This window comes from Amia ocellicauda, chromosome 12 (genome assembly GCF_036373705.1).
Source record: "Amia ocellicauda isolate fAmiCal2 chromosome 12, fAmiCal2.hap1, whole genome shotgun sequence".
NCBI classification, from domain to species: Eukaryota; Metazoa; Chordata; class Actinopteri; order Amiiformes; family Amiidae; genus Amia; species Amia ocellicauda.
In genome coordinates, this window is record NC_089861.1 from 17078643 (window position 1) to 17097227 (window position 18585).

The 18585-nt window shown below is 40.8% G+C and overlaps 1 protein-coding gene across 2 annotated transcripts in view; it reads left to right on the forward strand.

The window, feature by feature from the left end:
* LOC136764443 (uncharacterized) overlaps positions 1 to 17373 on the forward strand; it is a 39268-nt gene extending 21895 nt beyond the window's left edge. Inside the window, exons 9-13 of one of the 2 annotated variants that reach the window (XM_066718508.1) lie at positions 957 to 1601; positions 10945 to 11180; positions 11481 to 11545; positions 16078 to 16223; positions 16798 to 17373. In XM_066718508.1, coding sequence (XP_066574605.1) covers positions 957 to 1601; positions 10945 to 11180; positions 11481 to 11545; positions 16078 to 16223; positions 16798 to 16889 — 1184 coding nt within the window. In that variant the 3' untranslated portion in view covers positions 16890 to 17373. The remainder of the gene's footprint in view (positions 1 to 956; positions 1602 to 10944; positions 11181 to 11480; positions 11546 to 16077; positions 16224 to 16797) is intronic. The other variant, XM_066718509.1, reaches the window with a different exon arrangement.
* Positions 17374 to 18585: the final 1212 nt, after the last annotated feature.

The following is an 18585-nucleotide window of genomic DNA, read 5'->3' on the forward strand; positions in this document are numbered from 1 at the left end:
AAACTAAACAGAAACGTCTTTACAAACAGAAGTGCTCAACGATTTACTGAATTAACTCTTTCTGACAGGTAGAATATTTGTAGTCTGTTATTATTCTTACTAGTGATTATTATTATTAGCAGTCATTATTTACATTGTTGTCATTGTCGTAGATCGTATTATTTCAATTGTCATTATTGCTGTTTTTATTACTATTGGTAGTAGCAGAAGTAGTAGTATTGGTGGTAGTAGAAGTAATATTATATTAGAAGTAATAGTAGTAGTAGTAGTAGTAGTAGTAGTAGTAGTAGTAGAAGCATCAGTAGTAGTAGAATGTTAGAATGTTATTATATCCCTCCCGTGATCTGTGCCTTTCCATAACTTTATCCCAGAGTTGTTTTGAAATGTGTCTTACGTCATGGTAGTTAGTATCTTTGATTTGAATGCACTACCCAAATGTGTGATCTGAAATCATGTGAATTACTTTTATTGCACACAGATCAACTCCATTCAACCTATTGTGAGAATTATTGAAAGCAATTGGTTACACCTGTGCTTTTTTAATTATTATTTTTACTTTATTTGTTTATTTATTTATTTATTTATTTATTGATAGGGACCCTTATCCAGGGTAACTCATATTCCACCAGAGTATCAAAGCAAAGGGAATGAAATTGATCTCTTTTCGGGTCAATGTTTCAAAATGATTTGTGTGCCCCCATTGAAAGTGTGGAGTACATTGTGTAGATTAGAAGAAAACAATCCCATTTAAATCTATCAAGATTTCAGGTTACAATGCAACAAATTGTGAAAACGTCTAAGGGGATGAATACTGTATATATTTTTATATACTGTATATCTTATATCTATACATAGTCAATAATCTAGCTTATCTAACTAATCAAACTGTCTAATTTTGAAAAAGTATTCTCTCAAATCCTTGTGTGTTTTATATTGTTCCACCTGTTTGCTCACAGGAGTGACGTCGGAGGCTCCTCCCACCACAGCTACACCACCCAGTACTCCCCCTGCGGCAACTGCAACTGGGAATACCAGCAAAGGTACAGGTACAACCGCCAGTACCCCCCCTGCAGCAACTGCAACTGGAGATACGACTAAAGATACAACTACAACAGCCAGTACCCCCCCAGCAGCAACTGCAACTGGGAATACGACCACAGGTACAGCTACATCAACCAGTACCCCCCCAGCAGCAACTGCAACTGGGAATACGACCACAGGTACAGCTACATCAACCAGTACTCCCCCAGCGGCAACTGCACCTGGAGATATGAACCACACAGATACAACTACAACAGCCAGTACCCCCCCAGCAGCAACTGCAACTAGGAATATGACCCACACAGATACAACTACAACAGCCAGTACCCCCCCAGCAGCAACTGCAACTGGGAATACGACCACAGGTACAGCTATATCAACCAGTACTCCCCCAGCGGCAACTGCACCTGGAGATATGAACCACACAGATACAACTACAACAGCCAGTACCCCCCCAGCAGCAACTGCAACTAGGAATATGACCCACACAGATACAACTACAACAGCCAGTACCCCCCCAGCGGCAACTGCAACTGGGGAAACGACCCACACAGATACAGGTACGGAATGCAACTGGCAGCAAACAAATGCAATAAAGTCATAAGGAACCAAGACTGGAGATTAGATTTACTAAACCTGATTAATAAATATAATGCCCCTATGTAACCCCCTTTGGTACCATTCCACCACACCTCTGCTGGGACTTTGTGAACATATGGGGCACCAAATGTAAAACAGCACACACTTTTTTTATGAGTGTCTTTTTTCACACATTTAACGGTAGGGTATGCAATCTTTTCCAGAAACATTTTTGTTAAACTGGTTGAAAGTCTCTTCACATCCTGATAGCAATCAATAATTGAAGTGGTCTAAATGTAAAAAAAATATACATATATCTTCTGTGGAAGGGACAGGACTAAAAAAGGATCGACCAATCATTGCATTCGGTCCGAATGTAATGATAGGATGTCGTTCCTGTCTGTCAATCTATATTTGCATACCGCCGCGCAACTTGTTCGCGCAGACAATCACACGTCATCAGCGCGGGAACCCTTACGCTGTGCAGAGCGAGCGCGAGAATGGAAGGTGAGCCGCAGCTACTATTTTTAAAAACATAATAACCGTAAATAAGATGTTTACGTTCGTTATTATTGTAATGTCTAACCTTTAAATTAAACCTTGTGTTTAAGTCACAAAATAAATATTTAGTTTTTAAATAAATGTTAAATATTAATGTTACATGTAAAAGTTACATATAAATGTTAAATATAAATGTTAAATGTGGAGTTTGCTAAATAAATATATAGCTAACATGCAAATGAAGCCCCACCCCTCTGGTCAGGTCAGCCTCTCACAGCAGTGAGGGTGGAGTATGATCCCTTAAATGGCGGTAGTGTAGTGTAGTGACAGCCAGTGCAATATATGATGTGTTCTGTTGTTAAGAAAATAGATCCTGTCTGCACACTGCATTGATAAGGAAACAATTTATATTCAACATGTATATTTAGACTAAATATATATATATTTTAAACTATATATTTATTTTGTGACTCAGAGATTTAGAATTTAGTTCAATATTTAATCAAACGATAAATATTTATTTTTTAATAATGGAGATTAAGCATTTATTTAAGTATTTATTTAAAAAAATGAAATATTTATAAATGTGGAAAAAATGGCTTAAGTATTTACTAAATGTGGAAAAAACACAAGGTTTAAGTTAAATATGTGAAAAAAAGACACTGGAAAAAAGTGCACTGTTTTACATTTGGCCCCCCATATGAACGACTGTTAGAAACAACAGCAAGGTTTGTTATAAATTTAGCAGTGTGTTCACCTCATCCCCTGAAAGTGTCAATGCAAGGAACATTACATGTTTTGGGATCCAAGTGTCTCTGTTAGGGATGGCTCGATACCACTTTTTCTTTTCCGATCCGATACCGATACCTCAACCTTTAATATCTACCAATCTGATATTTTTGTTTAGTACTAGCTGTTAATATGCCATATGTATGGATGATGTGAAACAAATTCTCTATTTCCTTAAAGGAAAAAATACAAAGCCCACAACAACATGACTTATGGCCAAAATGGTTTAATAGAGGTATGCAAAAAAATATAAAGAGGAAGAAAATGTTGTATAGCTCATACAAAAGGGATGGTGACGAAACAAAATACATAGAATATGTTGAGCTGCAAAGAGATCTTAAGAAAGGGATCAGGAAAGCAAAGAGGGAAATAGAAAGAAACATCTATTGGAGCTAAAACCAATGCAAAGAGCTTTTTTCAATATTACAACAGCAAGAGGTCAATAAAGGAGGAGGTGAAACAGATAAAGGGCAAAAATTGAGGTATCTTGGAAAACGAACAAGATGAGGCAAATATTCTAATTGTGTATTTCACAGAGGTTTTTACAAAAGAAAAAACAGATGACATGCCACAGGTTGACAATCAGTCCAGTCAAACCCTAAGAGAGATCAGGATAAATGAGGAGGAGGTACTAAAGGGACTAGAAGAATTAAAAACAAACAAATCACCTGGGCCAGATGGGATATTTCCAACAGTACTTAAAGAAATGAGGGAAATTATTTATAGGCCTCTAACTCGATTATTCCAAATGACACTTAGAACAGGGGATGTGTCAACTGACTGGAAGACAGCAAATGTCATACCAATCCACAAGAAAGGGGACAAAACTGAGCCAGGAAATTACAGACCAATCAGTCTCACCTGCATCACCTGTAAAATGTAGGAAAAAATGATTAGACAGAAAATAGAGGAGCATCTCAATGAAAACCATATTCTTGGAGATAGTCAACATGGGTTTAGACGAGGCAGATCATGTCTTACTAACTTACAAAAAAAATTGAACATGCAACTGCAGCTGTAGATCACGTGAAAGCATATGATATGATATACTTAGATTTCCAAAAAGCTTTTGATAAGGTTCCACACCAAAGACTGATCCTCAAATTGGAAGCTGTAGGCATTCAGGGTAATGTAAGTAGATGGATTATGAACTGGTTGATGTATAGGAAACAGAGGGTGTCGATTAGAGGAGTCACTTCTAACTGGAGTGAGGTTGTTAGTGGAGTTCCACAGGGATCAGTACTAGGGCCTTTGCTTTTTCTAATCTATATTAATGATCTGGACTCTGGGATAGTTAGCAAACTTGTCAAATTTGCTGATGATACTAAAATAGGTGGCTCAGCAGATACAATCTTGGCAGCACAGGCTATTCAGAGGGACTTAGATAATATTCAGTTGTGGGCTGACACCTGGAAAATTAAATTCAATGTGGACAAGTGCAAGGTAATACATGCAGGTAACAAAAATGTCCACTATAATTACACTATGGGAGGTACAGATCTAGATGAAGTAACGCATGAGAAAGACCTAGGAGTCTATGTGGACTCCTCACTTTCTCTATCCAAGCAATGTGGGGAAGCAATAAAAACGGCAAACAGAATGTTATGGTATATTGTCAAAAGTGTAGAATTTAAAACAAGGGCAGTAATATTCAGACTGTACAATGCGCTAGTTAGACCTCATCTGGATACTGTGTACAGTTCTGGGCTCCACACTTCAAGAAGGATATTGCTGCTTTAGAGGCAGTTCACAGGAGAGCAACCAAACTTATTCCAGGTCTGAAGGGAAAGTCCTGCTCGGAGAGACTGAGGGAACTGAACCTTTTCACCCTGGAACAGAGGAGACTATGTGGGGACTTGATCCAAGTCTTCAAAATCATGAAAGGCATCGACCACATCAAACCAGAGGAGCTTTTCCAGATCAGCAGGACACACGCACCCGGGGACACAAATGCAAATTGGGCTTCAAGGCATTCAAAACGGAAAACAGGCGACACTTCTTTACACAGAGAGTCGTCACAATCTGGAATAAACTACCCAGCAATGTGGTTGAAGCTGAAAGTTTGGGAACATTTAAAAATAGTCTGGATTGGATTTAGTGAAACTCATTTAAATGAATATATATATATATATATATATATATATATATATATATATATATATATATATACACTCACCTAAAGGATTATTAGGAACACCCGTTCAATTTCTCATTAATGCAATTATCTAACCAACCAATCACATGGCAGTTGCTTCAATGCATTTAGGGGTGTGGTCCTGGTCAAGACAATCTCCTGAACTCCAAACTGAATGTCTGAATGGGAAAGAAAGGTGATTTAAGCAATTTTGAGCGTGGCATGGTTGTTGGTGCCAGGCGGGCCGGTCTGAGTATTTCACAATCTGCTCAGTTACTGGGATTTTCACGCACAACCATTTCTAGGGTTTACAAAGAATGGTGTGAAAAGGGAAAAACATCCAGTATGCGGCAGTCCTGTGGGCGAAAATGCCTTGTTGATGCTAGAGGTCAGAGGAGAATGGGCCGACTGATTCAAGCTGATAGAAGAGCAACTTTGACTGAAATAACCACTCGTTACAACCGAGGTATGCAGCAAAGCATTTGTGAAGCCACAACACGTACAACCTTGAGGCGGATGGGCTACAACAGCAGAAGACCCCACCGGGTACCACTCATCTCCACTACAAATAGGAAAAAGAGGCTACAATTTGCACAAGCTCACCAAAATTGGACAGTTGAAGACTGGAAAAATGTTGCCTGGTCTGATGAGTCTCGATTTCTGTTGAGACATTCAGATGGTAGAGTCAGAATTTGGCGTAAACAGAATGAGAACATGGATCCATCATGCCTTGTTACCACTGTGCAGGCTGGTGGTGGTGGTGTAATGGTGTGGGGGATGTTTTCTTGGCACACTTTAGGCCCCTTAGTGCCAATCGGGCATCGTTTAAATGCCACGGCCTACCTGAGCATTGTTTCTGACCATGTCCATCCCTTTATGACCACCATGTACCCATCCTCTGATGGCTACTTCCAGCAGGATAATGCACCATGTCACAAAGGTCGAATCATTTCAAATTGGTTTCTTGAACATGACAATGAGTTCACTGTACTAAACTGGCCCCCACAGTCACCAGATCTCAACCCAATAGAGCATCTTTGGGATGTGGTGGAACGGGAGCTTCGTGCCCTGGATGTGCATCCCACAAATCTCCATCAACTGCAAGATGCTATCCTATCAATATGGGCCAACATTTCTAAAGAATGCTTTCAGCACCTTGTTGAATCAATGCCACGTAGAATTAAGGCAGTTCTGAAGGCGAAAGGGGGTCAAACACAGTATTAGTATGGTGTTCCTAATAATCCTTTAGGTGAGTATATATATATATATATATATATATATATATATATATATATATATATTTAGTTAACACAATATATATAATTATATATAATTCTAGTGTCATACACTGGATTAAAATATGACAATTTAAATAACTCAAACAAATTTATATGGAAATGCCCATTGACAAAGAAATGATCAGTCTATAATTTTAATGGTAGGTGTATTTTAACAGTGAGAGACAGAATAACAACAAAAAAATCCAGAAAAATGCATTTTAAAAAAGTTATAATTTGATTTGCATGTTAATGAGGGAAATAAGTATTTGACCCCTTCAACTTAGTACTTGGTGGCAAGACCCTTGTTGGCAATCACAGAGGTCAGATGTTTCTTGTAGTTGGCCACCAGGTTTGCACACATCTCAGGAGGGATTTTGTCCCACTCCTCTTTGCAGATCCTCTCGAAGTCATTAAGGTTTCGAGGCTGACGTTTGGCAACTCAAACCTTCAGCTCCCTCCACAGATTTTCTATGGGATTATGGTCTGGAGACTGGCTAGGCCACTCCAGGACCTTAATGTGCTTCTTCTTGAGCCACTCCTTTGTTGCCTTGGCTGTGTGTTTTGGGTCATTGTCATGCTGGAATACCCATCCACGACCCATTTTCAATGCCCTGGCTGAGGGAAGGAGGTTCTCATCCAAGATTTGACTGTACATGGCCCCGTCCATCGTCCCTTTGATGCGGTGCAGTTGTCCTATCCCCTTAGCAGAAAAACACCCCCAAAGCATAATGTTTCCACCTCCATGTTTGACGGTGGGGATGGTGTTCTTGGGGTCATAGGCAGCATTCCTCCTCCTCCAAACACGGCGAGTTGAGTTGATGCCAAAGAGCTCGATTTTTGTCTCATCAGAGCAGAACACTTTCACCCAGTTCTCCTCTGAATCATTCAGATGTTCATTGGCAAACTTCAGACGGGCCTGTACATGTGCTTTCTTGAGCAGGGGGACCTTGCGGGCGCTGCAGGATTTCAGTCCTTCACGGCGTAGTGTGTAACAATTGTTTTCTTGGTGACAATGGTCCCAGCTGCCTTGAGATCATTAACAAGATCCTCCCATGTAGTTCTGGGCTGATTCCTCACCGTTCTCATGATCATTGAAACTCCACGAGGTGAGATCTTGCATGGAGCCCCAGACCAAGGGAGACTGACAGTTATTTTACGTTTCTTCCATTTGCGAATAATCGCACCAACTGTTGTCACCTTCTCACCAAGCTGCTTGGCGATGGTCTTGTAGCCCATTCCAGCCTTGTGTAGGTCTACAATCTTGTCCCTGACATCCTTGGACAGCTCTTTGGTCTTGGCCATGGTGGAGAGTTTGGAATCTGATTGATTGATGGCTTCTGTGGACAGGTGTCTTTTATACAGGTAACGAGCTGAGATTAGGAGCTCTCCCTTTAAGAGAGTGCTCCTAATCTCGGCTCGTTACCTGTATAAAAGACACCTGGGAGCCAGAAATCTTGCTGATTGATAGGGGATCAAATACTTATTTCCCTCATTAACATGCAAATCAATTTATAACTTTTTTTAAATGTGTTAAACTACACCTACCATTAAAATTATAGACTGATAATTTCTTTGTCAGTGGGCAAACGTACAAAATCAGCTGGGGATCAAATACTTTTTTCCCTCACTATATATATATATATATATATATATATATATAAGCATTTCCAGTAAAAAAATATAATTTTCAATGTAGAATGTAACTCAACTTAACATTAATGTGAATAGCATCTCCTGTGTTATTCCTTAATCATACATTTAAGTTTTCACTTAAAGATCTTCAATTTGTTTTAATTTATTTTTCATTCAATAGCCTAACAGTTTAGCAATGTGAGCTGCACCGAAAATGCATTAACATTAGCGTCCTTGTGGCAATGTATGTATGTAACTAATTTATACAATCTACTTAACTAAATGATTTAATTTGCCATGTTTCCAAACCACACTCAACACACAGACACTGCTCTGTGCTCAGAAACACACCTGTGCGCTCGAGTTATAATAAACGGCAGTAGCTGGCTGTGTGTGTAGTTTAATAATATGAATGTGTTTGTTGCTCGTCTTTCCTTTTTTAGTACTAGGTGGGTTAAAACACCAGCTGTAGATGTGTGGCATTTTAATTGCACTGCACATATTACACACTTTAACAGTGTTTTCGTCTCTGTGAGGAAGCCATTCTTGTAGCGCAGATTTCCGCAGATATCCGCAGATCTGCAGAATTCCACCGATTGTGCTTGTATGGAATTTGTCAATGCAACTATTATAATCGTAGAACACCAGGTCATTAAAAAGTCAGTCATTAAGACTATGAAAAGTCATTAAAAGTAATTATTTTTCCACATCCTTAACCTGCAAGACCCTTGCTCTAATGTGACTGTTATGCCCTCTATGCCCTCTATGTGACTGAGTTTTCCTGAGGTTGCTATTATTGAACAGGATTATTTTATCCCAGCACCGCCGTGTGGCTCCAGCACAGTGCAGCTCTGTGGAGAACACGTGTGCGCAGTTCGCACTGCGCTGTAGCCGCACTGCGGTGCTGGAATAAAATAATTATGTTCAATAATAGCGACAGTTGTGTTTATGACTACAAACCGATGGTTCTTTCGGAAAAATAGTATGATGGGTCCAATCGAATGTGCATAAAACGTTATTTTTAATGATTTTCGTGCTTTTTCTGATTATCCCTATTGACTCTCAGGAAAGCAGCATAGAATACATAGAATCAGCTTGACATAAAAAACTCACTGCACAGAATTTGTTTCTACTTATAGAATAACCTGAGAAAATATGGATTTTCGGCAGAGTTCCCCTTTAAGGCGAAGTTTAAGGCTAGATTTGTCGTTGATTGTATCGGATTACAACATGTATTATTTCTGATATCTGATCCAGTGTTTTTGGCCTGTATCGGACCGAAACCCATACGGATTATCGGATCGGCGTATCTCTAGTCTCTGTTGCTTCAGAATCCTCAAGACACACAAATAACTGTACCAGAGTGAAACCAGATACACACTAGGGTATTCATCAGAGTGAATTATTGGGTTGTGTTCAATATAGGTGCTGCTCAATAATAGCAATTCTCAATTAAATTAAATTCATTAAAATTAGCTTAATTGGCATGACGTTCAGGTGTTGCCAAAGCTTACAACAAATATTCACAGAACACAGATAGAATCCTTCCCCCCTTCTTCCAGATTTAGATTAATTTGTTTCATTGTTTGTGCTGGGAGTTTTTTTCTGGTACCATATTTCTGAGGGCATGCTCTTGTGGGGGCTGTGTGCAGCTCCGTAGGGCTGTGTGGTGGTAGGACTGTGGGTCAGCCTGCTGCAGGTGGACCCAGTTGTTTAGTGCTCATTTCTGTATGGAATGAAGTAATGGAAAATGGCCAAGTTTGGCCCTGCATGTGCTGTTGGCGGCACTCATGTGAACCTGCAAGAGGTGTTTACAAATTTCAGGATGAAATATTTCTATGGGTGTATTTGATAAATTTTTTTGTAATCAGGCCAGATTTGTATCCATAGTTTAATATTGTTTAGCCGATTCTTTATTGCATAGAAAGCCCTGCATGCTTGCCAGGTTGAATTTCCCAGAAGCACTGATGGTCAGAGGTAAGTATATCTGATGCAGTGCTTGTAGGGGTTATTGTCCAGGGTAAAGCGATATCTGCTTTCCTGAGATCTGTCTTTCTTCTGCAATACCATAACTCAGGAGCACGTCAATTCATCTCTGACAATTCATCCCACGACAATTTGTCCCCGCATCAATTCGCCCCTATACCAATTTGTCCCGATGACAATTCGTCCCCACATCAATTCACCCCAATCATTATACGTTCTCCACTTGAGCATTTGTAACCATGAGTGTATTCAGTTATTGTAGAGCCATAGAACACACATATGTGTATATATAGCAGGCAGGCTATATAAATATATAAATACACACACACACACACACACACACACACTATTTTGTATTATTTATTATAATGTATGTTGTTTATTGATACATTAATTTGAGACTATAACCCCAATACTAATTTTATACAATTAGTCAGGACAGCTGGCAGTGATGGCTGCAGGCTGCTTAAAATAGGTTTCATATTAAAGTTAGTACAGTGCTTAAGAAACAGCACTGTGAACCTGGTGATCTAGGTTCAATTCCTGGTTAGTACTTTTATTTTCTTATGTGTACATTATTATTCTTTTTTTAAATAGATAATGTCCTAGTTAAATGGTATCAGGGTAAAAATAAAAATTAGAAGGCGCACATCTCCCCCCTCTGTACTGGAGAGATGTGGCTTATGAGCTCCTCTTTAGGAGCTTTAGGAGCTTTATATAGGACACTATGAGAGGGTACTGTGGTTTGCCCAGCACCATTTATCCTGCAGTGTCAGCCCCCAAACAGGAAATATTTTAACTTTTTCTTCAGTATCATGGTATCTATATACATATATTTATACACCTTATACATATTTACACATATATAATTATCATATATATTCTTTCTCTCTCTTTCTCTCTCTCTCGGTGCAGTGTTAATGTACTGTATTGTCCAGCCAGTCTGTCAGTATTGTACTATATTAATCCCTTGTCTCTCTCTCTCACATACATTCTTTCCAGCACCCAGTACCATGACCACGGCCCCCAGCTCCACTACCACTACACCTACCAGTATAACTGCCACCTCAACTGCCACTACAGCTGCTGCTACAAGCTCCACAGATGCCATACTCTCCACCCCAGTGCCTCAGAACACAGTCATATTGATCTTCAGAATATTTCGAGACTTTGTCTCAGCATTGAGTGACAGAAAGTCTAAGGAATTTATTGAATTGTCCCAACAGCTGATAAGCGAGGTAAAAATAAAATGTTATCCTTTTTGCACTAAGTGTAATTTCTGAGAGAGAGTGATTGAGGGAGGGAGAGGGAGATTGGGAGAGGGAGAAGGCAGGTGTGGGAGAGGGGGATTGGGGGAAGGAGAGCAGGAGGGGGAATAGAAGGAGAGGAGGAAGTGGGAGAAGAGGCGTTTTGGGGGATAGAAGGGGAGGGAGAGTCCACTTGTGACTAGTGTTCTATTAATGTCTGCTACCAAACCTGATAAATAAATCTATTAATAATCTCTCTTTCTTTTGGTCTCCCCCCTCCCCCATTCACAGTGTGATAAGATTTTCAGTGCACAGTTTGGCAGCAGCTTCATCAGTACCTTCGTGCAGAAGTTCACGTATGTATAGAACTTCTTCTAATGATTTACTTAATTATTTATTTATCAATCATGTGTATATTATAATTATCATAAAACTATTATTATGTGTATTATTAGTGTTATTGTGGGTGTGCTCCATATTCTTTTTATCTGTCTTGTGACAATTCCAAAAAAAGTACAGCTTTTTTTCATGTTTTCTTTAATGTAGTTGTCTATCAAGCATTAAAAATCTAATGTTGTTCAGTGCCCATTACTACCCTCTGCAATGCTAATCGCACAGTTTCCCAATGCATGTATGTTTAATAGATGTGTAAGTCTGGAGTGGAAGTTCTTAAAATGGCAGACGTGAACCTAAAAATTACATAACTGTTAGTTATTGTCAGGGCTTAATTTCAGACTGAAAAAAATAATGTTTAAAGGACTTGTGAAGACGGCAACAACTTAAAGAGATAACACCCCCTCCCACAGTTGACAAATTGGCAACCACACCCCCCTTCACCCCACCACCCCTCTGCTCACCCTCAAAGAGCTATGTTTGCACCTCAAGCCCTTGTACATCCACTCTCTGACATTCATATTTAGATCTGGCATTTACAAATTATGCACTAGTTTCCATCCTGCAGCAGATCAGGCCTTCCAGTTGCACTAAAAACCCATGCTTATTTTGAGGTCCTTTTCATATTGGAATACTGTCCCATGCCATGGGTGCACTGGCATGGGATCACCTGACTGTCACCTTGATTTAAATTTGAGTCAGAGAACTCAACCACACCCTCCTCCAACTGGAACAATTTGCACTGGCTGGCTCCCCTGTAGCACTGTGTCTCAGTCTGCGCTCCTTCTCGCTCTCTTGCTACCTCTGATTGTCTTGCTCTCCTCTGTCTCTGTCCAGTTCTCTGGCCACCTCTCTTCCCTGCCCTGTCTCCATGTACTTCCCAGCCCACTTCTCCTGCCCAGGGAGAGCCCACCTTCATTTCCCCTCACTCTCACACTTTGTTCTCTCTCATGGTCTGGGTCTTGGAACTCTTGTTAAACTGGAACAACCAGTTTAAATTCACTCACATGGGTCGTGGTGCAGCTGAAACATTTCAGCAAAAGCATGCAGGCAGTCCCAGGGGAAACAGGTGATTGGCTCAAAGAAACAACCACATGCTAATAATGAAACAATTAATCTATAAAGTGAAACCAAAACCACACAGTGTAAAGGGAACAGAATATCAATAATACATCCATAAATACAAACCTGGATACTGCAAAAAAGAATAAACAAGTGAGTTTATTTATTATTACTCATTTTCTTAGCAGACATCCTTATCCAGGGTGACTTATAATTCTTACACTATGACCCTGTTCACATTTAACTCAAAAAATAAAAATGCAAAGTTCAGACTTTAAAAATTACAACAAATGCAGTGTGTGTGTATGTAATACACATTTTCAGGTTATAAATCTCAATTTTCTATTGATAACTAATGCATACAATTTATTGTGATTTATTGCAGATGTCCTACTAAATGTGCTTCACTTTCGGGTGAATTGTATATCAGCACTTTTAGACTTGCAGAAACATTTGAAAAGGGAAATATATGAATTCGATTCCCCATTGAACAAGCACATTTTTACATTATATTAGAAAGCTTTGGCTGTAAAAGGGTTGAGATTACTTTCAAGGAAAATATAGAAGCTCTCTCTCTCTCTATATATATATATATATATATATACACCGATCAGCCATAACATTTTGACCATCTGCCTAATATTGTGTAGGTCCCCCTTTTGCCACCAAAACAGCCCTGACCCGTCGAGGCATGGACTCCACTAGACTTCTGAAGGTGTGCTGTGGTATCTGGCACCAAGACGTTAGCAGCAGATCCTTTAAGTCCTGTAAGTTGCGAGGTGGGGCCTCCATGGATCGAACTTGTTTGTCCAGCACATCCCACAGATGCTCAATTGGATTGAGATCTGGGGAATTTGGAGGCCAAGTCAACACCTAGAACTTGTGATTCATCAGACCAGGCCACCTTCTTCCATTGCTCTGTGGTCCAGTTCTGATGCTCACGTGCCCATTTTAGGCGCTTTGGGCAGTGGACAGGGGTCAGCATGGGCACCCTGACTGGTCTGCGGCTATGCAACCCCATACGCAACAAACTGCGATGCACTGTGTGTTCTGACACCTTTCTATCAGAACCAGCATTCACTTTTTCAGCAATTTGAGCTACAGTAGGTTATCTGTTGGATCGGACCACACAGGCTAGCCTTCGCTCCCCGCGTGCATCAATGAGCCTTGGCCGCCCATGACCCTGTCGCTGGTTCACTGCTTTTCCTTCCTTGGACCACTTTTGATAGGTACTGACCACTGCAGACCGGGAACACCCCACAAGAGCTGCAGTATTGGAGATGCTCTGACCAAGTCGTCTAGCCATCACAATTTGGCCCTTGTCATAGTCGCTCAGATCCTTACGCTTGCCCATTTTTCCTGTTTCTAACACATCAACTTTGAGAACAAAATGTTCACTTGCTGCCTAATATATCCCACCCACTGACAGGTGCCATGATAATGAGATTATCAGTGTTATTCACTTCACCTGTCAGTGAGGTCAGAGGTCCCGGTCCTATTCCCGTCAGTGTCTGTTGAACCAGAGGTCTCTTTCCCGTCCGCCGAACCAGAGTTTCCGGTTCTGGTCCCGTCTGCCCAGCCAGGGGTCCCAGCCATCGCCGCCCAGCCCTAGTGCCCGGCCGCCGCCACAGCCGCCGTCCAGCCCAAGGCCCCAGTTCCAGTCCCGGCCGCTGCCGTCAAGCCAGTGCTTATGCCTCCCACGGTCTGCGAACCAGCACCTGCGCCAGCCTCGCTTATCCTGGAGCCTACCACAGATCCACCCTCTGAACCTTCCACGGTTCCTGCTGCTCCGCCTTCCGCGCCTTCTTCAGCTTCCAGGACTCCGCCTCCTGAGGCTTTGCCTTCCACGGCTCCACCTCTCGAGGCTTTCAGGATTTCGCATCCTGAGGCTTCACATCCTGAGGCTTCGCTTCCCACGGCTCCACCTCCTGAGGATCCCAGGACTCCGCCTCCTGAGGTTTCGCCTTCAACAGCTCATCCTCTTGAGGCTTGTAGGACTCCACCTTCCACGGCTCCGCCTTCCAAAACTCTGCCTCTTGAGGTTTCGATTTCCACGGCTCATCCTGTCAAGGCTTCAAGTCTCTGCCTCCTGAGGCCTGCTCGGCTCTGCCTTCCGAGTGTCCAGCACCTCCTCTGCCTGACCCGAACCCTGCCTCTGTCCGGTGGCTGCCTCCCAGTCCTCCGGATCCTGCCTCTGTCCAGTGGCCGCCTCCCGAACTCTGTCTCTCTCTTGGCGCTTTTCCACCGACAAAGAGCCGGTGCTGGAGCCGGTGCTCAGCCTGGGAAGCAGGTGAACTTTTTGGAAACTGGCCCGCTTTTCCACCGGTTTTGGACTCGAACACTGACGTCACTGGATGTGGGCGTTCCCAAGCACGGAGTAGAAGAGAAACACAGCAGTAATAATCAGAACCAAGGCGACTGCATCTTTAAACCCTATTTAACATCACAATAAAACTCATTCAACGTCTGCACACAGCACAGATACACTGTAGAAACAAAACAAAAAATGCGAGATCACACATGTAGCAGAAACAAAAATACAACTATACGAATGTGCAAAGATAACTCAGCCGTTTGTTTTTATTGATGCATTAAGGGATTTACACCGATTCACCATTTCAGTCACTTTTACTGTATTGTAAAAAATACAAGATAGTTAACATGCATTCATCATCGTGCACACAGTTCACATTTTCATTCATTTTGTGGAATATTTTTACTTTTATTCTTGATTAAAAAAACAATCACTATAGGCTAGCCTATTGATTATGTATGCGGCGGCGCAGTCGTGGGCAGATCAATAAACTGTCGGACGATCTCGGGTGATGATAATGGTTTGATGGGAAACTGCTTATTGATGAAGTCTGGGATGATGGTCCCAAATCACTGTTGCCAGACACGCAGCAATGCTCTTATGTTCTGAAAGTCGCCCTGGATAAGAGCATCTGCTAACAAATACACAATAATAATAATAATAATAAGAAGAATCCATTCACAGCACTGCTGGTGTGTGATTGCGCGCAAAGCGCATATCTATAACAGCACTTACTGTGTATTTTACCTTCTCTTACTGTGAAATATGTATAATTTGTGTAATTTGCCCTGTGCTAAGAAAATGAATTTATTAATAATGTATTAATCATGCGCAAACCAACCCGGGTCACATGACCAGTTCTTTTGCGGTGGAAAACCAAAAAATGGTTCCAAATTAGGCACTGGCTCCTTGTCGGTGGAAAAGCTCTCTCTCTCTCTCTCTCTCTCTCTCTCTCTCTCTCTCTTAAATGTTCCCAAATGTTCAGCTTCAACCACATCGCTGGAGAGGTTTGTCTTATAATAAGCCCAGACTTAACAAAGTCCTATACTAAGGCAACTTTGTAGTGTGCCTGTGTGTTCTTGTTTGCATTCCTTCTATCTATCTGTCTCTCTCTTGCAGCAACGGCTCGACCATTACCAATCTGCAAGTGGAGTTTGCCAGCCAGACCTCCATCCCCCCAAATAATGACATCATCCAGACTTTCATGAAAGCAGCACAGAATGGAACATTTCCATTTGCAATTGATCTGAATTCCATTTACATTTGTAAGTATATAGACTGTTGATTGATTAATTTGTTTTTAACATACAGCTCTGGAAGAAATTAAGAGACTACTGCAAAATTATCAGTCTCTCTGGTTTTACTATTTATAGGTATGTGTTTAGGTAAACTGAACATTTTTGTTTTATTATATAACCTACTGACAACATTTCCCCCAAATCCCAAATGAAAATATGAATGGAAAGAAATGGCTGCCATACATGCTGATGCTGATTTAAGCAAAAAATAGTGGTCTCTTAATTCTTTCCAGAACAATATATTTTATTGTTTTTATGTGTCACTTCTGTACAAACTGGGGTCTCTCTCACTTCCTGCTTTTTTGGTGTTTGCAATTGTGGTGGTAGTGCTAGCTGTAGTTGTTGTAGATTTAGGGGGGGGTGCCCAAGTTGCAATGTTGAGAGTATGTTAAATTGTCCCCCCCAATAATGTCACTTCCCCCCCCCCCACAATTTAGACCGCATATCCCCTAATTCTGAATTAAAACCTATGCCCTTTGGTATTGTAATTAATTTGGGTATTTTGTATTTGTTTGTGATTTTTTCTCAATTTCCTTCACAGCCAATAATGCTGCAGGCCCCTCCAGTCCCTTCATAGCTCTACTGGTCTCTATCTTCACTGCGCTCCTCTCATCCAGGCAGTTCCTGCACTAGACTCTCCCATGGTCCTTCTGCCTTTCCACGAAACACCCTGACCACCCCCCCAAGGAGACCTGAGTCAAAATCATGCTATTGTTTTTTCCCCCCACAAAAGGCATGGAGATCTTAGGGTTAAAATGTCACCCCCTTCTTCTTACAAAATGAAGAAACTGACCCGCATTCAGCTCATGTAACCAACTTTTTTACTTTTCACCACTGTTGCACATTCTTCTGAAAATGACATGATTTTAGTACCATTTATTTTAAAGAAGTTTTATTTGCATTGGTTGAAAGCTAGCATCTGGCGTATAACTATGCCTCCTTAGAAATCCCAGTCTGTGATTAAATACAAATATGCTAATAATAATAGCCAAACTATTACGGTAACAATATTATGATGCAATAAAATAACTAAAAAGTTAATAAATTATGCATTGAATAGTTACTAGTTGTAGTTTTGGCATTTCCTAATTAAAATGAAATCCGATGGTTTCCAGCACTTTTCAAGTTTTGTGGAGTCTTCTTAGTCCTGTGCTTTCCTTTCATGATGAAACTGGGAATGCAGATACACACCAAAACACGGAACCACCACTATGGCTGTCGTACCATACCCATTTGGGGTCATTGTGCAATTCAGGGTGATTATTTATGCATCATGGCTTAAATTATATTGTATACAGTTGCTCTCAAAAGTAATCACCCCCCTTGGACTTTTCCACATTTCATTGTGTTACAACATGGATTTCATCTGGAGTGAAGTGAAAAATATAATCTGCACATTTTCCACAATTAATTACAAATACAAAACAGAAAATACTTGAATGCATAAGTAATCACCCCCCTTGCTGTGATGGAAGAACTTGACTGGCCTGCACAGAGCCCTGACCTCAACCCCATCCCACCTTTGGGATGAATAGGAAATATGTGAACAAAAAGACAAATTCGCCAGTTTTCTCACTGGAAAAAGGTACATTTCAAAATATCACTGTCCTGGTCACAAAAGCAAAGTTTTTTGGGGAATAATAGTAATTTTCTATACTTTTGAGGCATAAGCAATTAAGAAATAACACTTACTACACAGGAACAAAAATTGTGTTGCATTGTTATTTTTAGTGACTCGATTAATTTGATTCAGTTCAGTTTGGTGAATTGATTTAATTTCAATCATTTGATAAACCGATTCAGTTACATGAAACCAAAAAATGCAGACCGAATCAGGATTGGTTAGATATGTTTGAACTGGAAAGAACGAGTTGTTCACAAACTGCACTATTGTAAAAGATACGCATGTGCAGGCTCACAAACCGAACATTTTGCGGTAAGTTGACAAGTTATGAGCTAATTTCTATTTCCTCAATAGTAGGGTGACCATACATCCGTGTTTTACCGGGCCAGTCGTGGATTTTAATGAAACGTCCAGATTTCCAGACTCAAATTCTCTGAACTATTTACATGTGCAAGTGTAATGATGAATCCGACACCCTCTGGCTCTCTTGCATCCTCTAGCCATCACCTTGATTTCGCACATGCACAGACCGCGCTAGATGGATTTAGCGCATGCGCTCCAGAGGGTGCCATATATTACAGCAGGTTCATATTAATCATAGCCAAATCCCCATCACGTTTAATGTCTCCGTAGTAAATAATACAATGTATTTTATGTTAGTAAGTCTAAAGCTACTGTTGTGAAACTTATTGTAATGTAGACTAC